General features: G+C 40.5%; 1 protein-coding gene across 1 annotated transcript in view; it reads left to right on the top strand.

Moving 5' to 3' along the window:
• cdkal1 (CDK5 regulatory subunit associated protein 1-like 1) overlaps positions 1–5,938 on the top strand; it is a 238,762-nt gene extending 232,824 nt beyond the window's left edge. Inside the window, exon 15 of the mRNA XM_085802473.1 lies at positions 4,838–5,938. Coding sequence (XP_085658599.1) covers positions 4,838–4,999 — 162 coding nt within the window. The 3' untranslated portion in view covers positions 5,000–5,938. The remainder of the gene's footprint in view (positions 1–4,837) is intronic.
• The last annotated feature ends 11,390 nt before the right edge of the window (positions 5,939–17,328 follow it).

Raw genomic sequence — 17,328 nt, 5'->3', positions numbered from 1 at the left:
AGATTTAGGATTGTGTAAACTCTGCTCACCCTTTCTCAGCCTGCCTTTGCCTCCATTACATGGAAACCTATGGGAAGCAACTGTGAAGCAGAAAAAAGGGGCTTGGTACCAGCCTTCCCTTAACAAAACAAAAAAAGAAGAAGAAGACAGGACGGAAGTGTGTATGCACCCCATTGTAAGGGCTCTCTCAGTTACATGTTTTGCAAATTGTACAATGGGAATAGGGCTGGTCTGAAAATCAGCCAGAAGTTTTTTTGTTTTATTTTGTTTTTTACTTTAATCCCTGCTTGACTCAGACACCGCTCCTACTGACTAACTGGAGGCAACAGTTGAAACCAAAAAGCACAACACATAAAGTAACTGTGAGCAAGCAGTTACCTTGACCACAGAGGATATTCTTCACTCTGTGATGGTTTTATGGTAGACAGAACTGATGATATTGATTACCATTCCCATGGCCTGCAGACAGCAGCAGATGCACAGTTGTTTTTCTTGCTTCTGTTGACTTGACTGCAATTTTGCATAGTGAGAGAAAATATTAAGGTGTAGTGGTGGTGAGAAACTTTATTTTTAATCTATTATTTGCTATTTGATATTGATTGATTATGTGTCTTGTGTTGAACGTAATATTGGGTGTGTGTGAATCGATTTGCTCACATATATGCAGTCAACGTGCATGCATACACATGTGGCATGAAGACACAAGTGTCAAAGTCTAACTTGACAGTATGGTGGATTAAGATGCTTTGTAGCTTTGAGTGTGGTACAGCTGTATGGCCATACATTGTCGTGACAATGAGTTTCATTGGTGATAGTGGAAATTTAATATGACAGATAAGAAACAGAAAGAGAAGGGAATATGACTCAAGTTCCCCACCGAGCCTCTTGTTGTTGTAAGCTGTAAACTCTCTCCCACTTTATATCAACAAACCAAAATAATGTCATGTTTGCTCTTGGACTCGGTCAGCGATAGAGTTCCAATAAAGATATTTATCTGTCATGTGTCAGAAATATTCTAATCACTCTTTAATTTCTTCCCCATCCTTTTGTCCAGTTGTAAATACAGCTGCAGCTCATTGTTATTGTCACTGTGGCTTTGTCAAATCACCCGTGACTAAGTAGCCTGTCACAGTATCTGTTTACACATGCATGCACGCACACGTGCGCACATGCACACACACACACACACACACACACACACACACACACACACACACACACACACACACAGACACCACTTCCAAGATCCCTGTGTGTCTAGAGTGACACTGACAGCTGGTGAGGATCAAGTCAGAAATGTGACCACTGTACATTGTGCTGTGTGGTTTATAGTAGGCAGGTAGTATTGTGTGTGCCTCAGCATGTATGTTTGTGTGAATATGAGCTTTTAGAAAAAAGAAAGAAAGACTTGCACATTTGGAAATGGAGCAAGAGTTTGTAAGACGGAGAGAAAACTGAGAATCTTGGATGTTAAGGAAAAGTATCTGGCTGTGCAAGCCTCTCTGTACCCCTGGTGTAGAGTTATATGATTTTCAAGATTACTTTGCACTATTCTACTGCTGTGAGCAGAAAGACGGGCATTATCCACCTCAGGCCCTACACATGTACACACACAATTTACTCACAAATGCCAAGTCTCTCTCTCACAGTCGTATGCAGGGACTCAGCAGGCCAGCTCGCAGGTGGTGATCACTGAAAGCCTCATCTCTCAACTTTTCCTGCAACCTTTCTTCCTCTCTTTCCTCTTCTCATTTCTTCTCAGTTTTTCACTTCTCTCCTCACAGCTCCTCTCCTCCCATCTCTCCCACTGTGCTGACACGCACCTACTGGCACTTGGATTTTCACTTATCCTCCCTACTAGTAATAGATTTTTAGACTGTACTATTCAGTCTTTGTCCTGGCACCCTGGCACCCTGTTGTTAAAGACACCTGCAGAGAGACAGATAAGTAGACTCAGCCCACACAATTTCTTTTTCTTGTTTCACCACTCCTTTGCTCTTATTCTGCTTCTCCTTGCGTCTCAATTTACATTAAATATTCACACTGCTCCTTCTCTACCTCAAATAAGCAGGAAATTAAATCTGTGCTAATAAATTATTTTTTACATAAAGCCTCCCTTATCCAGCCTCATCTGTCTAAGCAACAAGATATAAGCCCAACCATGATGGCAACATTAGGTAGATTGGATGTGTCAGCCAGACCTATGTTACTGGTTCTCCTTTTCACCTGTTGTCTGGAGTTACTGTAAGTGACTTATTGATGTGTCACGTAGGCGTTGTCGGTCATAGTATCCATCGTGTATTGTGTGCGGTAACAGAGGAAAGTATTCAGCGACAACAGTGAGCAGAGGAGTGGGTGGCACGGTAGTGTTCAGGAGCACAGGAGGACACGGCAGCAGGAGTAAGGAGGAGGATAGAGAGGTAACAGTAGAGGACATATGCTATGCAGCTGCTCATGTACAGGGCCATGTGTATGCAACACGTGTAGGTGTGCACTGACTGTCAGATAGGAAATACATACTGTACGTGCAGGTACTGTAGGTGTTTGCGTCCCACAATGTCTGTCATTCTTTGATTGGTCAAAAGTGCAGTGGAGTTTTTGACGGATGTAGGAACTTTTTTATTCTTTCTTTTATAATAATGCAAGATAGAAAAGTATAGAGAGCATGTACATTAAGATATTTCCTGAGCATCCTGCCTGAAAAGAAGATCAAATAAATAAATAAATACCAAAGCCAAGCCTCTTACAGTTATCCCTGGTGAACTTGATTAAAGGTTATTCTAGAAAGCTGCTGATCAATTGCTCAATATCATCCTGCATAATCCACCGGTGCGGTGATAAGGCATTTTAGCAGCTGTCAGGCAGGAGGAGATGTATAGGAACTACCACAAGGTCATCCAGATTGATTTCCACTCCACCCAGAGATGTTGACAAGTGTTGGTTCTCTCATCTAGTTTGTTTAATGCTCAAATTAAAAGGACCACATCTCGTGCAAAATTATTTATTTATTTAGCAATCAATGGGCTTTGCTTGAAATCGCACCTCAGGTCTCCACTCTCAAACATTAAGATGAAACTAAATAAATATGTAATCAAATGGAATGATGATCAATGAGGGAGGGTGGAGGCCAGGGAGAAATCGGCTGCTTATCAATATGCAGTGTTACCAACTGAATTATATTAACACAATCAATAAGTGAAAAATGCCATCTTATTTTTGATGTTTCTGTCACTGCAGCTGCATGTGCTGTGGTTATGTTGTAAGCTAACTTTCCACCTGTCTCTACATCGCAGCGCACCTTCTCAGCATCAGTTCGAGTCGATACAAAACCCTCTGTAATAATTGGATCACTACAAAACTGCATTAACTGCTTTACACAGATATAATAGCCTCGTAATTGAAATGCGCTCATTTGCATAAACAAATGGCTGGTTTTTATGAATGCTTTCATCCACAAAATATTGAAATAAGCCGTAAATTCTGTTTACTGTTGTGGAGGGTGATGTTTTTCCAAATGAAACTGAGCTGTAGAGAGGAAGCAGATGGAGAGAAACAGAAGGTCAAGGGGTACGAGAGAGACAGGGAAGTAAAGGCGATGACCTGCTCTTCTAATTTGTGCTACCACTGAAGTATCTATGAATCCTAATAACAAGTGGCATCACTAGATGTATTTCTAAATATACGTAATGATCAACAGCAATGATCCATGAAGGGTAGTAATAGAGCCTCGCACATAAATTAGATATTTTATAAAGATCCAAGGGATGGGTAAATTAGGATTTACTTGATTGATGTGGCAAAATAAGATCCAGATATTCTTTTAGAAAACACAATTAGAATTGTGTCGCCTTCTTCCTCCTCTCCTGAGTCTTTCCTTTTTCCTCTGTACTCACTCTTTCCCATTTTTCACTGTCACTAGCTCTCAGTGGTGCAGGTCTCTTTAATGGTCCAACACATTAAGACAAAACCCACTGATTACAGACATTTGATGTGTTGGTTCACTGGCTTCTCTGCTGTCAAGTCTCATTCTTTGATTTGTGACTGAGGCCAGTTGATTTAATATAAAGATGATTCCCTGATTATGAAATATGGACATGAGTTATGCCAGGTGGTGAGTGTGGGGGAGGGCAAGACAGGGCCTTTATCTTTCTGTGTGTGGGTGTGTGTGTTGATGCAACTGAAGGGTATTTGCATGATGTTTAAACTAGTTAGTTGACTCCCTGAAAGAGGTTCATCCAATACAATACATATTTTCCCAGGGCAGCATGGGGAGGCAGTGCATTGTTGCTTCTCAGGAAGACGGTTCTGGGTTTGATTACTGGGCCTGAGGCCTTTCTGGGTGGAGTACTGTGTCTGTGTGAGTTCTCCAGCTTCCTCCCACAGTCCAAACACTTGCGGTGGATTGCAGACTCTAAAGTGACTATAGGTTTGAATGTGCGTGGTTCAACTCTATACATCAGCCCTTCGATTCACTTGTGACCTGTCCAGCCCTGCCTTCACCCTATGTCAGCTGGGATTGGCTCCAGCTCCCCCCTCAGCCCTGCATGGATAAGCTCGATGGATGGATGGATATTTTCCTAATGAGCAGGCAGCTGAGTGCCTCATACCACTAAACATCTACCATGCAGTGTGACTGAATCACTGTGAGTCCATATCTGTAGCCGATCCAGGAATCTTTATTTCTGCAGAGAGCGATCAGCCAAGTCCCCTACCAAGACGTCAGTAAAGTATTGTATTGTTATTGCAGTGTTAGGGTGATGGGAAATGGAAAAAGCAGCTCCGTCTCTTGATCTCATTTTAAAGAGTTCTTTTTATTTCTCTGTCTTTCTCCCCACAGGAACAGATTGCCAATGGTATTCAAGGGCACACTTCTGTGCCCTCTTCGTCTGTTTTGCTGATCGGCTCTTACAGTCTAGACAGGGAAGTGGTGAAGAAGCTGGGGATCGGACTCGCGCTGGCTGCGGCAGTCTTGGCCTTAATCGTGGAGAAACTGTTCTGATGGAGCAACTCAGTCCTAGAGGAGGATTGTCAGCACGGGAGCGGACAGTGACATCACAAGAGCCCAAACAGTGTGTTTAAAGGTTTCATTTATTTTATTTTATTTTTTAACAAACCCAAAAGTAGAAGTCAGAAACACCTACAGCCGCTATTTATTTTATGTTTGAAGTCTCAAGTTTTAAATTTGAGTTTTACTTTTTAACTAAAGGGCAGAGTTGACCACTTTGCTGTTTCTTTACTCCTAATGAAGTATTGCCAGTGTCTTCTTCTGACAACGAAGAAGGAATAACCATATGGGTGATTACAGGTCAGTCATCTTCACAGACCTTAGTTAACACTTTTTATACAAGTCTGTTTTAAATTTAAACCAGTCTATTTGAAGCACTGGCTCTATTTCATATTTGTGTTTCATTATGAGAGCTGAGGAAGACGCTTCATGTACACTGTCCACAGACTGGTTAATAAGTGTTTTGAATCGTGTCTGGATCTCTGTAGCCGTTTCACTTATAAATTAAAAACAGCTCAGCAAGTTGAATCTCTCAGAAAACACACTCTGGAGATTTCGATCATCAGTACCAGAACCACATCTGAGGATGATCTGTCACTTTGCAGCGTGCTGAGTCGCAGAGTGATTGTTCGGTTTTAAAGGATTATCCAACATATTTTCTTAGTGGTACTGAGCGTGTAGGTTTCCAAATATTTTGTGCTACAGAGTTGGCTAGCCTTGTTTTGATGGATTTGAACTGTGTAAATGTTATTTTATTCTGTGGAGAGGAGTAATAATCCACACAATACTCTGATTAAAGGTAATTTGTAATCTTCATTTCAAAGTATTTATTTTTTGAATGAGAGACATGGACAGTATATTTCAGAGCTCCATAATGAATGTCTTTGAAGTTGTTTTTCCATGTCATTCTTTTGTTAGAGATATTGTTCAACACAGTCTGTGTCATTTTATGCTCTTTTGTCCTCATACAGGAATGTCAGATGTAATTAAATTGTACTGTACGTCTTATTTTACCCGATTAGTTACAGCTGTTAACTGGCCAGGGGGGGCAGTGGTGGCTGCTGGGATTGATGGTCATTATTGAACCTTTGTTTTTTGTTTTTTTCTGGAGAACACCACAGATGCAAAGTGGGGGGTTTTTTGTTGTTGTTATTGCTGTTTTAAATTATGTGATGATCTGCTCTGGTGCCAACTTCAGGGTTGTTTCCTATTTTCTCACCTACCTGGTGTGTAGCTGATATCCACCTGTGAGATTCCTGCTGCCACCCCAACACAGTGTCCCTGTTAGTCACGCGGTCATCAAGGATTATGACATCAGTGGTCTGGAAATATGTTCAAAGGGAGATCTGTGGATCATCCAACACAAACAAAAGTCAAACACTTTGTAGAAGAGTGGGAGCAGAAACCTCAGAGGCAGATTTGATACAACAATTCTGTTGATATGTAGATTACTTATAGTGTATATTTAGTCAATGAGAGAGACTGTATGTTGCTTTTAGTTTTCTTGATCAACATTGTTACAACCATTAAAACCAGTTCAATAAAGGACAAAATCATTTTCTCATGAGTAAAATGACTTCAGTGTTGATTGGTCGATGAATTAACTGAGTTAACTGTCAACATATTTATTATTAAATAGGCTACATTCTATGGAATGAATATGGGAAAGTCCCACATCTCATTACAGCTCTGTATCTCTCAGTAGTTGTCATGCAGAGTCTGCCTGTGTTTCCCTCTCTTCTGTCTTTCTGTTTTGAGGTACAAAAGTCCCAACATGTGCTCTGAAACCTCAGACAGTTAATAATGCATGCCCCAATTTATGTGTCGCATTGCACTGGCACATGTGTCTCTGTCATCGTGTCTGCATTTTTATCTGTGCGTGTGTGTGTGTGTGTGTGTGTGTGTGTGTGTGTGTGTGTGTGTGTGTGTGTGTGTGTGTGTGCATGCTCTGTGCACATTCCTAGTCACAAGTGTCTCTTCCAGCTTGTTTGTGAGCTTGTTTCTATGTCAGAAGGTGTGTGCATGTATGTGTGTGTCTCTACATGCCTGCACTGTCTAATGTAATGTAGGTTTCCTCCAATGCTTAATTTAGCAGAAAGCCAGCATGGTGTATCTGTGGTTCAGGAGTGACAGGACTCATCACTCTCTCACTCAGAAAGCCCTGTTATTAGATATATCACTGTTTGTAGCCTACATACACACACACACGCTTTGTATTGTCTAAGTAAATGATGCATGTCACACATTCTGTTGACACACAGACGCATGCATATACCCTTTCCTTTTCTTACCTAGCTGATGCATGTCACACACACGCAAACACACACACACTTTCACAGCATACTGCAACTTTGTGGTATATGGGTGTACGTCAAGCAAACTTGCACACAAACACGGGCACCAAAGCTTTATATTACCCGATCAAATGATGCGTGTCTTACACACAGACACTCACAGTAGCTTTGTATTATGTGATCAAATGATGCGTGTAGCTATGAAGCTTGTTACATCCATCCAGCAGTGCCCTATATTATTCTGCAGCCATCCATACTGTGTGACAGTTCTTTTGATGCTTTGTAAGCACATTTCCTCCCTGTGTATGTCAGTTACACTGCATTGTTCTCCAATGAAATATGGATGCAGCGACACCCTTTATGTTTGAGAGATCATCACTTACTATGAAATATTGAGGCGGGAACCACAGAAAGGAGATCATTATTCACTTCGCATCATTCACTTCACTTGTTTCTAATAAAAGCAAGAGTTTCTGAATTCTTGTCTTAGTTGCAGCTGTTGTCAATTTGTCATCTGCACTGTGACGTCCTTTTGATGTGAAACGGAGCGACGTCGGACACAGGGAGATTCAACATTAATGCGCTTGCCTTAGTCATCTCTTGTCTACTGTGTCATTTTATTTAATTGATTCAAGTATTTATAAATCTGAGCGGTTGGGCTTGCGTAAGGCCATCGGCATGTGTTGTTACTTAAAAGAGACTGTTTATGTATGTATTTTGCCGCATTCCTAAAAGTTAAACTTGGTAAAACGTCTCTGGAAACCAAATGAAAATATTCTCATCTAATCTTGAATGATGCAAGGTTAGATCAATCTAAAGTCTTGCTTAACACAAAGCAATTTAGACTGTGAAAAAGTATAAACCAAAATCTGCCCTAGACTTGAACTGTGTGATTACGAGAAGTTTATTTGTCCAGATGCAACAGGAGACAGAAAAATAAAGATTGCTCTCTGAGATAGAAGTGCTAATGTGTGTGGATGTTTTCATGCTGTTTGTCAGCCCCGTGCAGTCCAAATTGTTATCTCCATCAATGATTTTGGTGCCTGTCAGAGTAATGCTGCTCCTCTGATGTATTTATTTGTGAGAAATGAAAACATCAGAATTAATTCTACCATCCATCAATAACGTCTGTGTGTGTGCAACAAGTTATTCAAGCTGCATGAGCAGAAGGATGAACCCGTAAAATAGTATTATTTTTTCTTATTCTTTTTGTTTGTGATATTCGAGCCTGCAGTTTCCCAGCATCCCTCAGCTGGTGCTGTAACACAGCCACCAGCAATGAGTTGTTTATTCCCTTGCCAAAGACAATGAATAAACATTAACAGTATCAGAACTGCTGACATTTACAGCAATAAAACTACAAATATAAAGTGTCATAATGAGGATTCTGGTCAGTCACAGCCTAATGATGCAACATAGGGAAGAGACATTTTCTAATTAGTCTATCAGTGTACATGTGAACAATAGTTTTATTATATTTAATGGAAAGTTGCACATACAATCATTTGATCTCTTTGGACTTTCAGTCTTGACAGTGTGGTCCAGTCACTCCAAATCTCTTCAGAACTCATCTTCATCTAACAGATGATACAACAGTGTAAATAAATATATCAATGTTTTTTCACCTGTTTGTATGGAAAGATAAAATTCATGTCCTCTCACATGCTCTGATATTTCAGTCGAAATCTTTCAGGCGAAAAAATTGGTTGAGCTCTCAGGAATCAGTATTTTACCACCACCTGCAACATCTATAAACATATAAAACAAGCTGCTCTTCTCTTCTAGCTCTGTCTAGTTAACCTTCACACTGAGGTGAGCAGGTAAACGCAATACACTTTGGATCAAGCTTCAGTGTCACAGTAGATGAGTTCTGCTCAAATCCAACCTTTCTTGAATATACAATGAATATGAAACATACATTAGTCGACCAGTGAATTGATGCCTATACAACTGGCACGAGTTCAGCTAATACAGAGGATTTTGACATTAGCCGTTGGCTGACGGAGCTTCTCATTAGCCACCATCTCAGGCTGTGACCTTTTCGTTTCTGCCTAATGAAGTAAATTCCTCAAGCAGCTTCTTTATTTGTCTGAATATCTTTATGAAGCAGAAACCAGCACATAAATAAAACATTTAAAGTAAATGAGCTACAGTAAGTGGAGTCAGGGATAGTGGAATCAGTGCCTTAAAGAAGCATTTGACTTATGACATTTTTTGGAATAAAGTAGATAATGAAAAATTAATAAATAAACACACAATCCAGTATTCTACTTACACCATAACTAAGATTCGTTTACAGCTGCAGTGGATTGCATTTCGATGTGCAACAGCCAAAGAAAAGAAAAGAAAAACCGGAAGTTGATTTTTTCCCAGGCTTCTTGTTGAGGTTTGTTATCAGGATGTAGCTTTTTTTCAGGCAGGCAATCAGTAAAGTGTGGAGAGAAAAACCTGACATAATTACAATGTTGATGTTTGTCAGGTTAAGCCCAATTTAGCTCAGTCAATTTACCATGCTGTCATTCAGCATGCTCCAAAAGTGTTCCATTAAAAATATCATCAATTTTTTTTCCCTCCTTCAGTCTTTTTTTTTCTTTTTTCTAAGCTTAAAATTTCTCCAGCATCTATGTTCACGTCAGTCACGGCTGCAGCAGCTTCTTGTGAGATTACAGAGACAATAATGTTGAAGGTGCAATTAAAATATTTACAAGATCAAAGCACTCATATCACATTTATTTTACCGGTGACGTTAATTGACACAGGATGAAGTCAGTGACATTAAATATGAAAATACTGTGCCGTGTGTGTGCGTGTGTGTGTGTGTGTGTGTGTGTGTGTGTGTGTGTGTGTGTGTGTGTGTGTGTGTGTGTGTGTGTGTGTGTGTGTGTGTGTGTGTGTGTGTGTGTGTGTGGGACTGGAGGGGATGAGATGGAGCTCGCCTGAGGGCAGACACACAGTAACAGGAGTGACTGACACTACCTTACAACTGAGGCCTGGCTCAAACAATATCTATTAATAATGTGTGTAATGTCTGTGTGTGTGTGTGTGTGTGTGTTACTGCCCTAATTAGCGCAGCTAGCCCTACTTTAGTTTGAAGAAACACAGAGACAAGGACAAAAAATCCTTCTATTTCATCATATTCTGCTCTTAACTGTGACACCACCTTACAGTGTGCAAGGCAAAACTAAAACTAAGTGCCCAGCAGCCCGTGTAGTGTGTGTGCCATACAGTTGTTTTGCTGCTTCGGCCTCAGACAGCAAAAACACTATGTACTAAAAGGAAGCTTAAAAGAACATGAAACATTGTTTTCTGTGACTTTTCACTGTGTCATATTTTTTATCACCTTTTTTTTTTTTTACTACATTCTTCTTCAACTCATTTCAGAAAAAACTCATCTGTTAGCATATTGACACACCTAAGCCATAATTTCCCTGATTGATGTCCATAAACATCAGATTTATGCCATGTTAAGCACCAAGGTCCGCACCTTGTATTTAAAGTTTGTCATCAGAGCGATTGGTTTTTTTCCCGCCGATATTTTAGAAGTTAATATCATTTTTTAATAATGTCAATAGAAATGTCTGTTATTTTCATCACAATTATGACAACAGGAAATTTAACTCATGCTGAACACTATAACCGTTATTATAAATGCCAGAATAGTCAGCTTATTAACTGAGGAGGCAGCGGGGAAGATTATGATTATGAAATTGCATATTTGCACATGAGTGTTAACCTAAAATTTGTGAAAAACAAAGGTATCTAATTTCCTGCAACTACGCCCAAGTGCAATTGCTGGATGCGAATGCAAGCCCACACGGCTGTGACCAATTAATTTTTGCAATTTTGGTGACCAACATGCTTTGTTGCTTTCTGTCTCCACCTCCCACCCTTCCCTCTTTCTCTCCGTCTCACCCTGCCTTTCCATTTCTATAGGCTGAGGGGTCTGCTCACTGTGTGCTAAGCACTTCAGTGCCTTCTGGAACAGAGGGGAAAATGACTTGGCAAGCATATCCATTCCTAATCATATGTGCTGTGTGTGTGTGTGTGTGTGTGTGTGTGTATGTGTGTGGGTACATGAGTCTTCATGCCAGCTTCGTCCAAGCATTTACTTTGGTGGCCCTTGTGCCTGCGTTCGGTGATTGCTGGGTTTTTATCTACACACACAAATACACATACACAGACACACACAAACACAGACGCGCACACACACACACCCATTGTCGCTGCAAAGCAAACTGGGAATTCACAGCCTGCCGTGTGAGAGAGAGATTGGCTCTATTGAGTGTCTTGGTGGGTTGCCAGTTCTGTTTTAGTGTGTATGTCTTTGTGTGTCTGTACTGTATGTGTCTGTGGTTTTGTGTGTGTGTGTGTGTGTGTGTGTGTGTGTGTGTGTGTGTGTGTGTGTGTGTGTGTTTGATGGGCTTACACATCTTTGACTTTGAGCGGGTAAGGGTGTTTGTATTCACCAGTGGGACAGGGGACCAAAGTCAACATTTTAGCTCTACACATACACAGCATTGTTCTTGAAAGCTCTTTAATAAGCACACAGGGACGTGGCAGCACTGCAGTATTACTTAGTGTTAAAAGCTGTCATTAGTTTGAAGTCCATTTTAAAGACACTTCTGTCTGTTTAGCTTTACAGAAGCTTTAATGTCTCTTGACACTGCATTTGTTTAGGTTGTATATTGTTGGTATAACAGAGCGTGAATTAAATTTTCATTTAATTCATGTGACTGAAAGACTTTAAAAAAAATGGTGCTTTGGTTTAATAAGCCTGAAATGATGTGATTCATTGTGAAATATTTTCTCCCAAAATCCAGACACAAAGCACATTAACTGTGCTGCAGAAGTTTTCCTTAAGAGTCTCTCCAAATCCCATATGTTAGAAGTTTACGGTCGAAGTGTTAGGGTTCATGGAAACTTAATGAAAAGCTTCTCATGAAACTCTTGGACAACTCAAAGTTCCCTTTTCTCTTTCAGATATGTAGATGCTGTCAGAGGAGTCACATTTCAGAAGGGTCAAAAAAGTAACTGAGAGGAAACTTTGGTCATTATCACAGTATAAGACATTTATCAGGGTTTAACTTAATGAACCATCTCAGCTGTTGTATCTTAATATTTTTCATCAAACAGCAGCACTGCACATTGCATCTATTTAAACAAGAATTACGATAAAAGCGAGAAGTCACCTTGAGGTCTCTCGGCTGTTTTCCTTCTGCTAATGTTTATTAGAGCAATTCAGTTGGCAGCCATGAAACTTTTTAATGATGTTGTCATGGAAATAACTGTACATTGCCTGAGACTCCCGAGGGCTGGTTTGTTGCTATGGTGAAATGTTCCTGTGGTGCTGTCCACACATGAAACAATGCTCATTTACATAACTACATTGTTAATGTTTAATGACAACCTTCTCACATGTTTAAAGGGAGATTACTGTTTTCTAAGGTTGTAGTGCTTACATGGCCCTTTGTAAGAGTCCTTTCCACAGATAGAAATACTGCAACCACTGCTACCGACTGATATCTGTAATTGGAAAAACATTTTGCATGTGTGCAGCAGAAGGTAACCACCGCTCCTCCCTCTCATCTCGGACAGACAGCCTCCCAGAGCGCTGCACAGCCTTGGATTTTTGGACTCAAGCCCAAAACCAGATCTGGTGTAACACACATTTCTTAGCCTCGCAGCCTTATTCATCATGATTAAGTAGTCATATAATAAACTGACTGTATATATTGCACAACAGAGTCTCTCCCTTACTAAAGAGACATAGCCTAGTCATAAAAGCAGCGTGGCTCAGTCCACACTTGAGGTCCAAAGTGAAATATCTCAACTATTGGTTGGATTGCTCTTTTGAATTTTTGTACAGGCATTCATGATCCCCAGAGGATGAATCTTAATGACTTTATGCTGAATGGATTGGCCCAGCATATTCATGACTGCTGAATAATGTATTCCATGGTCTTTGATGATCCCCTGATGCCTCTTCTTGTACTGACATGCGAGGTAGATTTTTGTGGTTTTGACCAGAATTCCTTGCCATGAACTCTGGTGCACAGTATGCATAACACTACACCTGCTAAATATTGTCACTGTATGTTAGCCTGCTGACATTTGCATTTAGCACAAAGAATTACGTTATCTAAGTACATTTTCACTGAGTAGGTAGCGCAGCTGTTAAAAAACACCACCCTAAAGCAATCATTGTAATAAAGCCGTCCCTACTCTGTGACAATCTATTTTTTCCCTCTCTTTCAGTGTGTCCTCATACTTTGATATAACCTGCTTGTAATTGGGCATCATTCGTGCTGTCTGTTGCCTGATAGTCGGCAGTGCCCCCTTCTGATACTCTGATGTGACCTTGTCATAAAATCTTTAGAATGAAGGAAAAATCAATGGAAAGACATATGTTTCGATTTTGGTGGGAAGCTGCCAACTAATGTTTGATGGAATTATAAAGACACACACACACTCATAGCCGAGGCAAGCAGATCCTGTAACTGATGGTTGAACTAATTTATTGACTGCTAATTAGAAATAAGCGATAGGGAAGGAAGAGATGGAGATGTGTATGTGAAGGGGGGAGTAGGAATTATTGTGTGAGAAAGAGTCATAAAAGAGCAATAAAAGTACATTTAAGAGAGTGAACAAGAGTTGCACAGAGTGCTGATGCTTTCCTGCCAAGACTGACTAATGGCAACTACAACTAATTGAAGACATGTCACAGTGTTTGAACCACATCACAGTCAAACATTACGGACTGAATGGGCTTTTTCAGGACTGGATGAGCGGAGTTAATAACTTGTATCACGTCTTAGATTTGACTCTGAAAGCATCATGTGAAAAATATCACTATAAAAGTTGTTGATGATTATGTTCACATGAACATCTACCCAACTTACACTGAGCACATTATTGCCCTTTCAAAAGAGACTTCCTATATTATATAAACTCTGTAAATTATATGCACATACAAGACTTCTGTCCACTGCATACTAGTGCCACAGAGACAGACTAGATCTTGTCCATGATGGAAGTCACTCTCAACATTGTAAAAAGAAAACTGTGACTGGGAATTTGCTCTGGTGTAAGTCTACAAGTGTGTGACTTTTCCAGTTTAAAAATGAATAGACAAGACCATTGACAGCACAGTGACTAGTGTGTTTGTCCAGACAGTGCTGCTTGAAAGAAAGAAGCATCAGTGGCTCATTGTCCAACTAGCTCAAAGTTTCCTCTAACGTCCTCAAGCAAATTCATCTGTGATGTAGCCAGACCATAATAAGAGAAAAGAAACTGTGCACTGGCTATGCTCAGACTAAGTGAAAATAATATGTACGTATATGCATACATTTTTAGCTCTTTGCTGTGATTTTTCACTTGCATAAGCAGTCTATTCAGTGTGAGGCTGAACCATCTATGAAGCCATTTAAAAAATAACATCTTTAGGTGTTGAACGTCACATATATTCAACACTTTTACTAAGATAAACTATTTTCCATGGATTTCCATATCAAAGACCAGTGTAAAGTTTAAACTGGTGTCTCCATCCAGTTATGAATGTTTCCATCGAGCTATGACCTATGTGGCCTTTGTGGAGCAAGATGATCAGATGAACTAAACATCCCCTCATGTATCTCATCAGCGTGACACATCTTTAGCTCTGCATGTCTTTGTAGAACTAGACTGTTCTGACACAATCATACTTCCCAATTTTGACTCATCTGCCTTGTTTATGAGATGAATATCAAGAAATCAAAGCTCTAGTTTTTAACTTTCCTCCTGCGACAGTGACATTGTGACAAAAAGGCAGTGACTGATGCATCCAGGCATCCATAGCATACTGAGAGAAACGCAGCACATTGCATAACAGCGTTCCTGCAGCAGTTCATCACTTTTTCTTTTCTCATCTTTCACTGCTACTACATCATCCCTCTCCCTCTACCTGTTTTTTTCCCTTTCCCTCTTTCCTCCTCCTTTTCCTCTAGGAACACCTTCACCCTGTGTGTCTCAGTGAGAGTTGAGCTGTGACAGGTTAAAAGTGACTTAACATCACAACAAATTACACACACATGCAAACATTTCATGCCTGTTTTTCCTTTGGCTTTGGGAGATTTTTTTTTTCTTCCCCCAAGTTGAATGTTGACAGTTGACAGTTAGTGAGGCAGGAGGTCTCTCGAACATGCTGCGAAACAACAATCACACGTACAGAGTTGAGAAGTCATTCACAGGGCAGCCTTGCAGCCAGAGCAGTCACAAATAAAGAAGAAACAAAAGAAGAAAAATAAAAATGGCATCCTAATGCCCTTAAGACATTTTCATCACATTCTTGTGTCATGGCAGGTTTTCACCCTGTGGTATTTTTTCTCTTTTATCACTCTCCCTCGCTCTGCTCTCCTCTGTGTTCATTCCCTCTTTACACTCCTCCTGTTTTTCTCCTATTTCTTCTTTTTTCTCTTCCACTCCTGCCCCCCCCCCTTGTCATTGATAGCTCCAGTTAATTTAATGTCAGCTCTGCCGGCTCGCCTCATCACCGTGAGACAAACAGATCTGAGCACAGAGGAGCGTGAGGATGGAAAGCAGAATGGAGAAAGAAAGATAAGAATGGAAAACAAGTTTTAGAAAAAAAAAAGATCAATAAATAACAAAGGTGAAGAGGAAGAAAAAAACTTGAACTGGCAGAACCGATACAAGAGTTTGCACTCGATCTTCCCACATTCTTTGCCTTTTACAGGAGAGGCAATTACAATTTCACAGGTTGAAATTAAAATCCCTCATGGTATGTGTGTGTGTCAGTGTGTGTGTGTGTACTCCATGAGATAGAGCAGGCTGTCAAAGTGATTTCAAGCTGTTTATAGCCTAAGCTCACAAAATGGATCCTCATGCCGCAAAAGGGGGAAAAGAATCTAAATCCGCACCCCCTCCTATTTTTTTTTTTTTAAGAAAACTAATTCCTTGAATATTAATTGCCTGGCTGGCTCTTGACGCTCAGCTTATTTGTTTGTGATGAGGCTGCAAAAGAAAAGTACCCATAATCCCTGTCTCTCTCTCTCCCCCTCTCATGCTGTCTACTGTCTGCATTAATTTCTCTTTCTGCCCCTTTCCTTTGCTCTCTAATCTTTTTCTCTCTCTATCAACCTCTTTCTTGGAGTATGTTTGTTTTTAGTAGTGTTTTTTTTTCTTGGGTAAAAATGACAAGTATCTTTAAGTTGGTGTAGCTCTGTCATCTAATACCAAAGTTCTAATATCTAATTTCTGGTCCTGCTTTATTTACATCCCTGAAGATTTATGGCTCACGTCAGGTTTCATTTTCAAGCCCCAGAGTGTAGCTTGATTTATTCCTATTATAATAGTATCTCCACTTTCCAGTACCTCTCTCAGATTCCTCACGGCATCCTGTGTAAGGCTACAAACGCTATATAATCTCTCTGAGTGTTCCTATCAGTCATCAGCGTTTATAGGGTATCAACCTTTATTCATCCAGGGAAAGTCAACTGAGCTCGCTTGCTTTTATTACAGCGACACTCTGGTTCACTCGGACAGCCGGGAACAAGGCAGTGCCACTGCGTTCTCCTCCTGTCGTCCACTCAGGTGCTGTCGCTGCAGCTGAAGAGGCTGAACGCTCAGTTCAAGAGCAGTTAAACCACTGGCAGGTGAAGCAGGGGGGAAGCACAGCGGTGGGGACGAGACTTCAACTCATTTGACTCAACAGTTTGATTTATGGGATTCATTCCATCGATGTACAAATAGAAGTGACGGCGGCTGTAGAGACATGAAAGAGACAGACCCCTGTGCTACCTGTGGATATGCTTTTATGGCAGAGAGGCCTCTAGCATGGGGCTGACATGCAATTAGATATGGTGAATGTAAGCGTGCCCTGTGTGTAAATGAATTTTGATATCAGTGTGACCTTTAGTTTATTCGTGCTGCAAAGTCGCCACACGTTGCATTTCTTGCTCGTAAAGATTCAAAACAGTACGCCCATCCCAGCTACAACACACAACTCCAGTGGTGGTCGTGGAGTCCAGGGTCCAT

This window comes from Trachurus japonicus, chromosome 16 (genome assembly GCF_045865225.1).
Source record: "Trachurus japonicus isolate A0001 chromosome 16, Traja_1.0".
In the NCBI taxonomy this organism is placed as follows: domain Eukaryota; kingdom Metazoa; phylum Chordata; class Actinopteri; order Carangiformes; family Carangidae; genus Trachurus; species Trachurus japonicus.
Note: the sequence above shows the minus strand (reverse complement) of the source record. Positions and strands in the feature narration are given on the sequence as shown.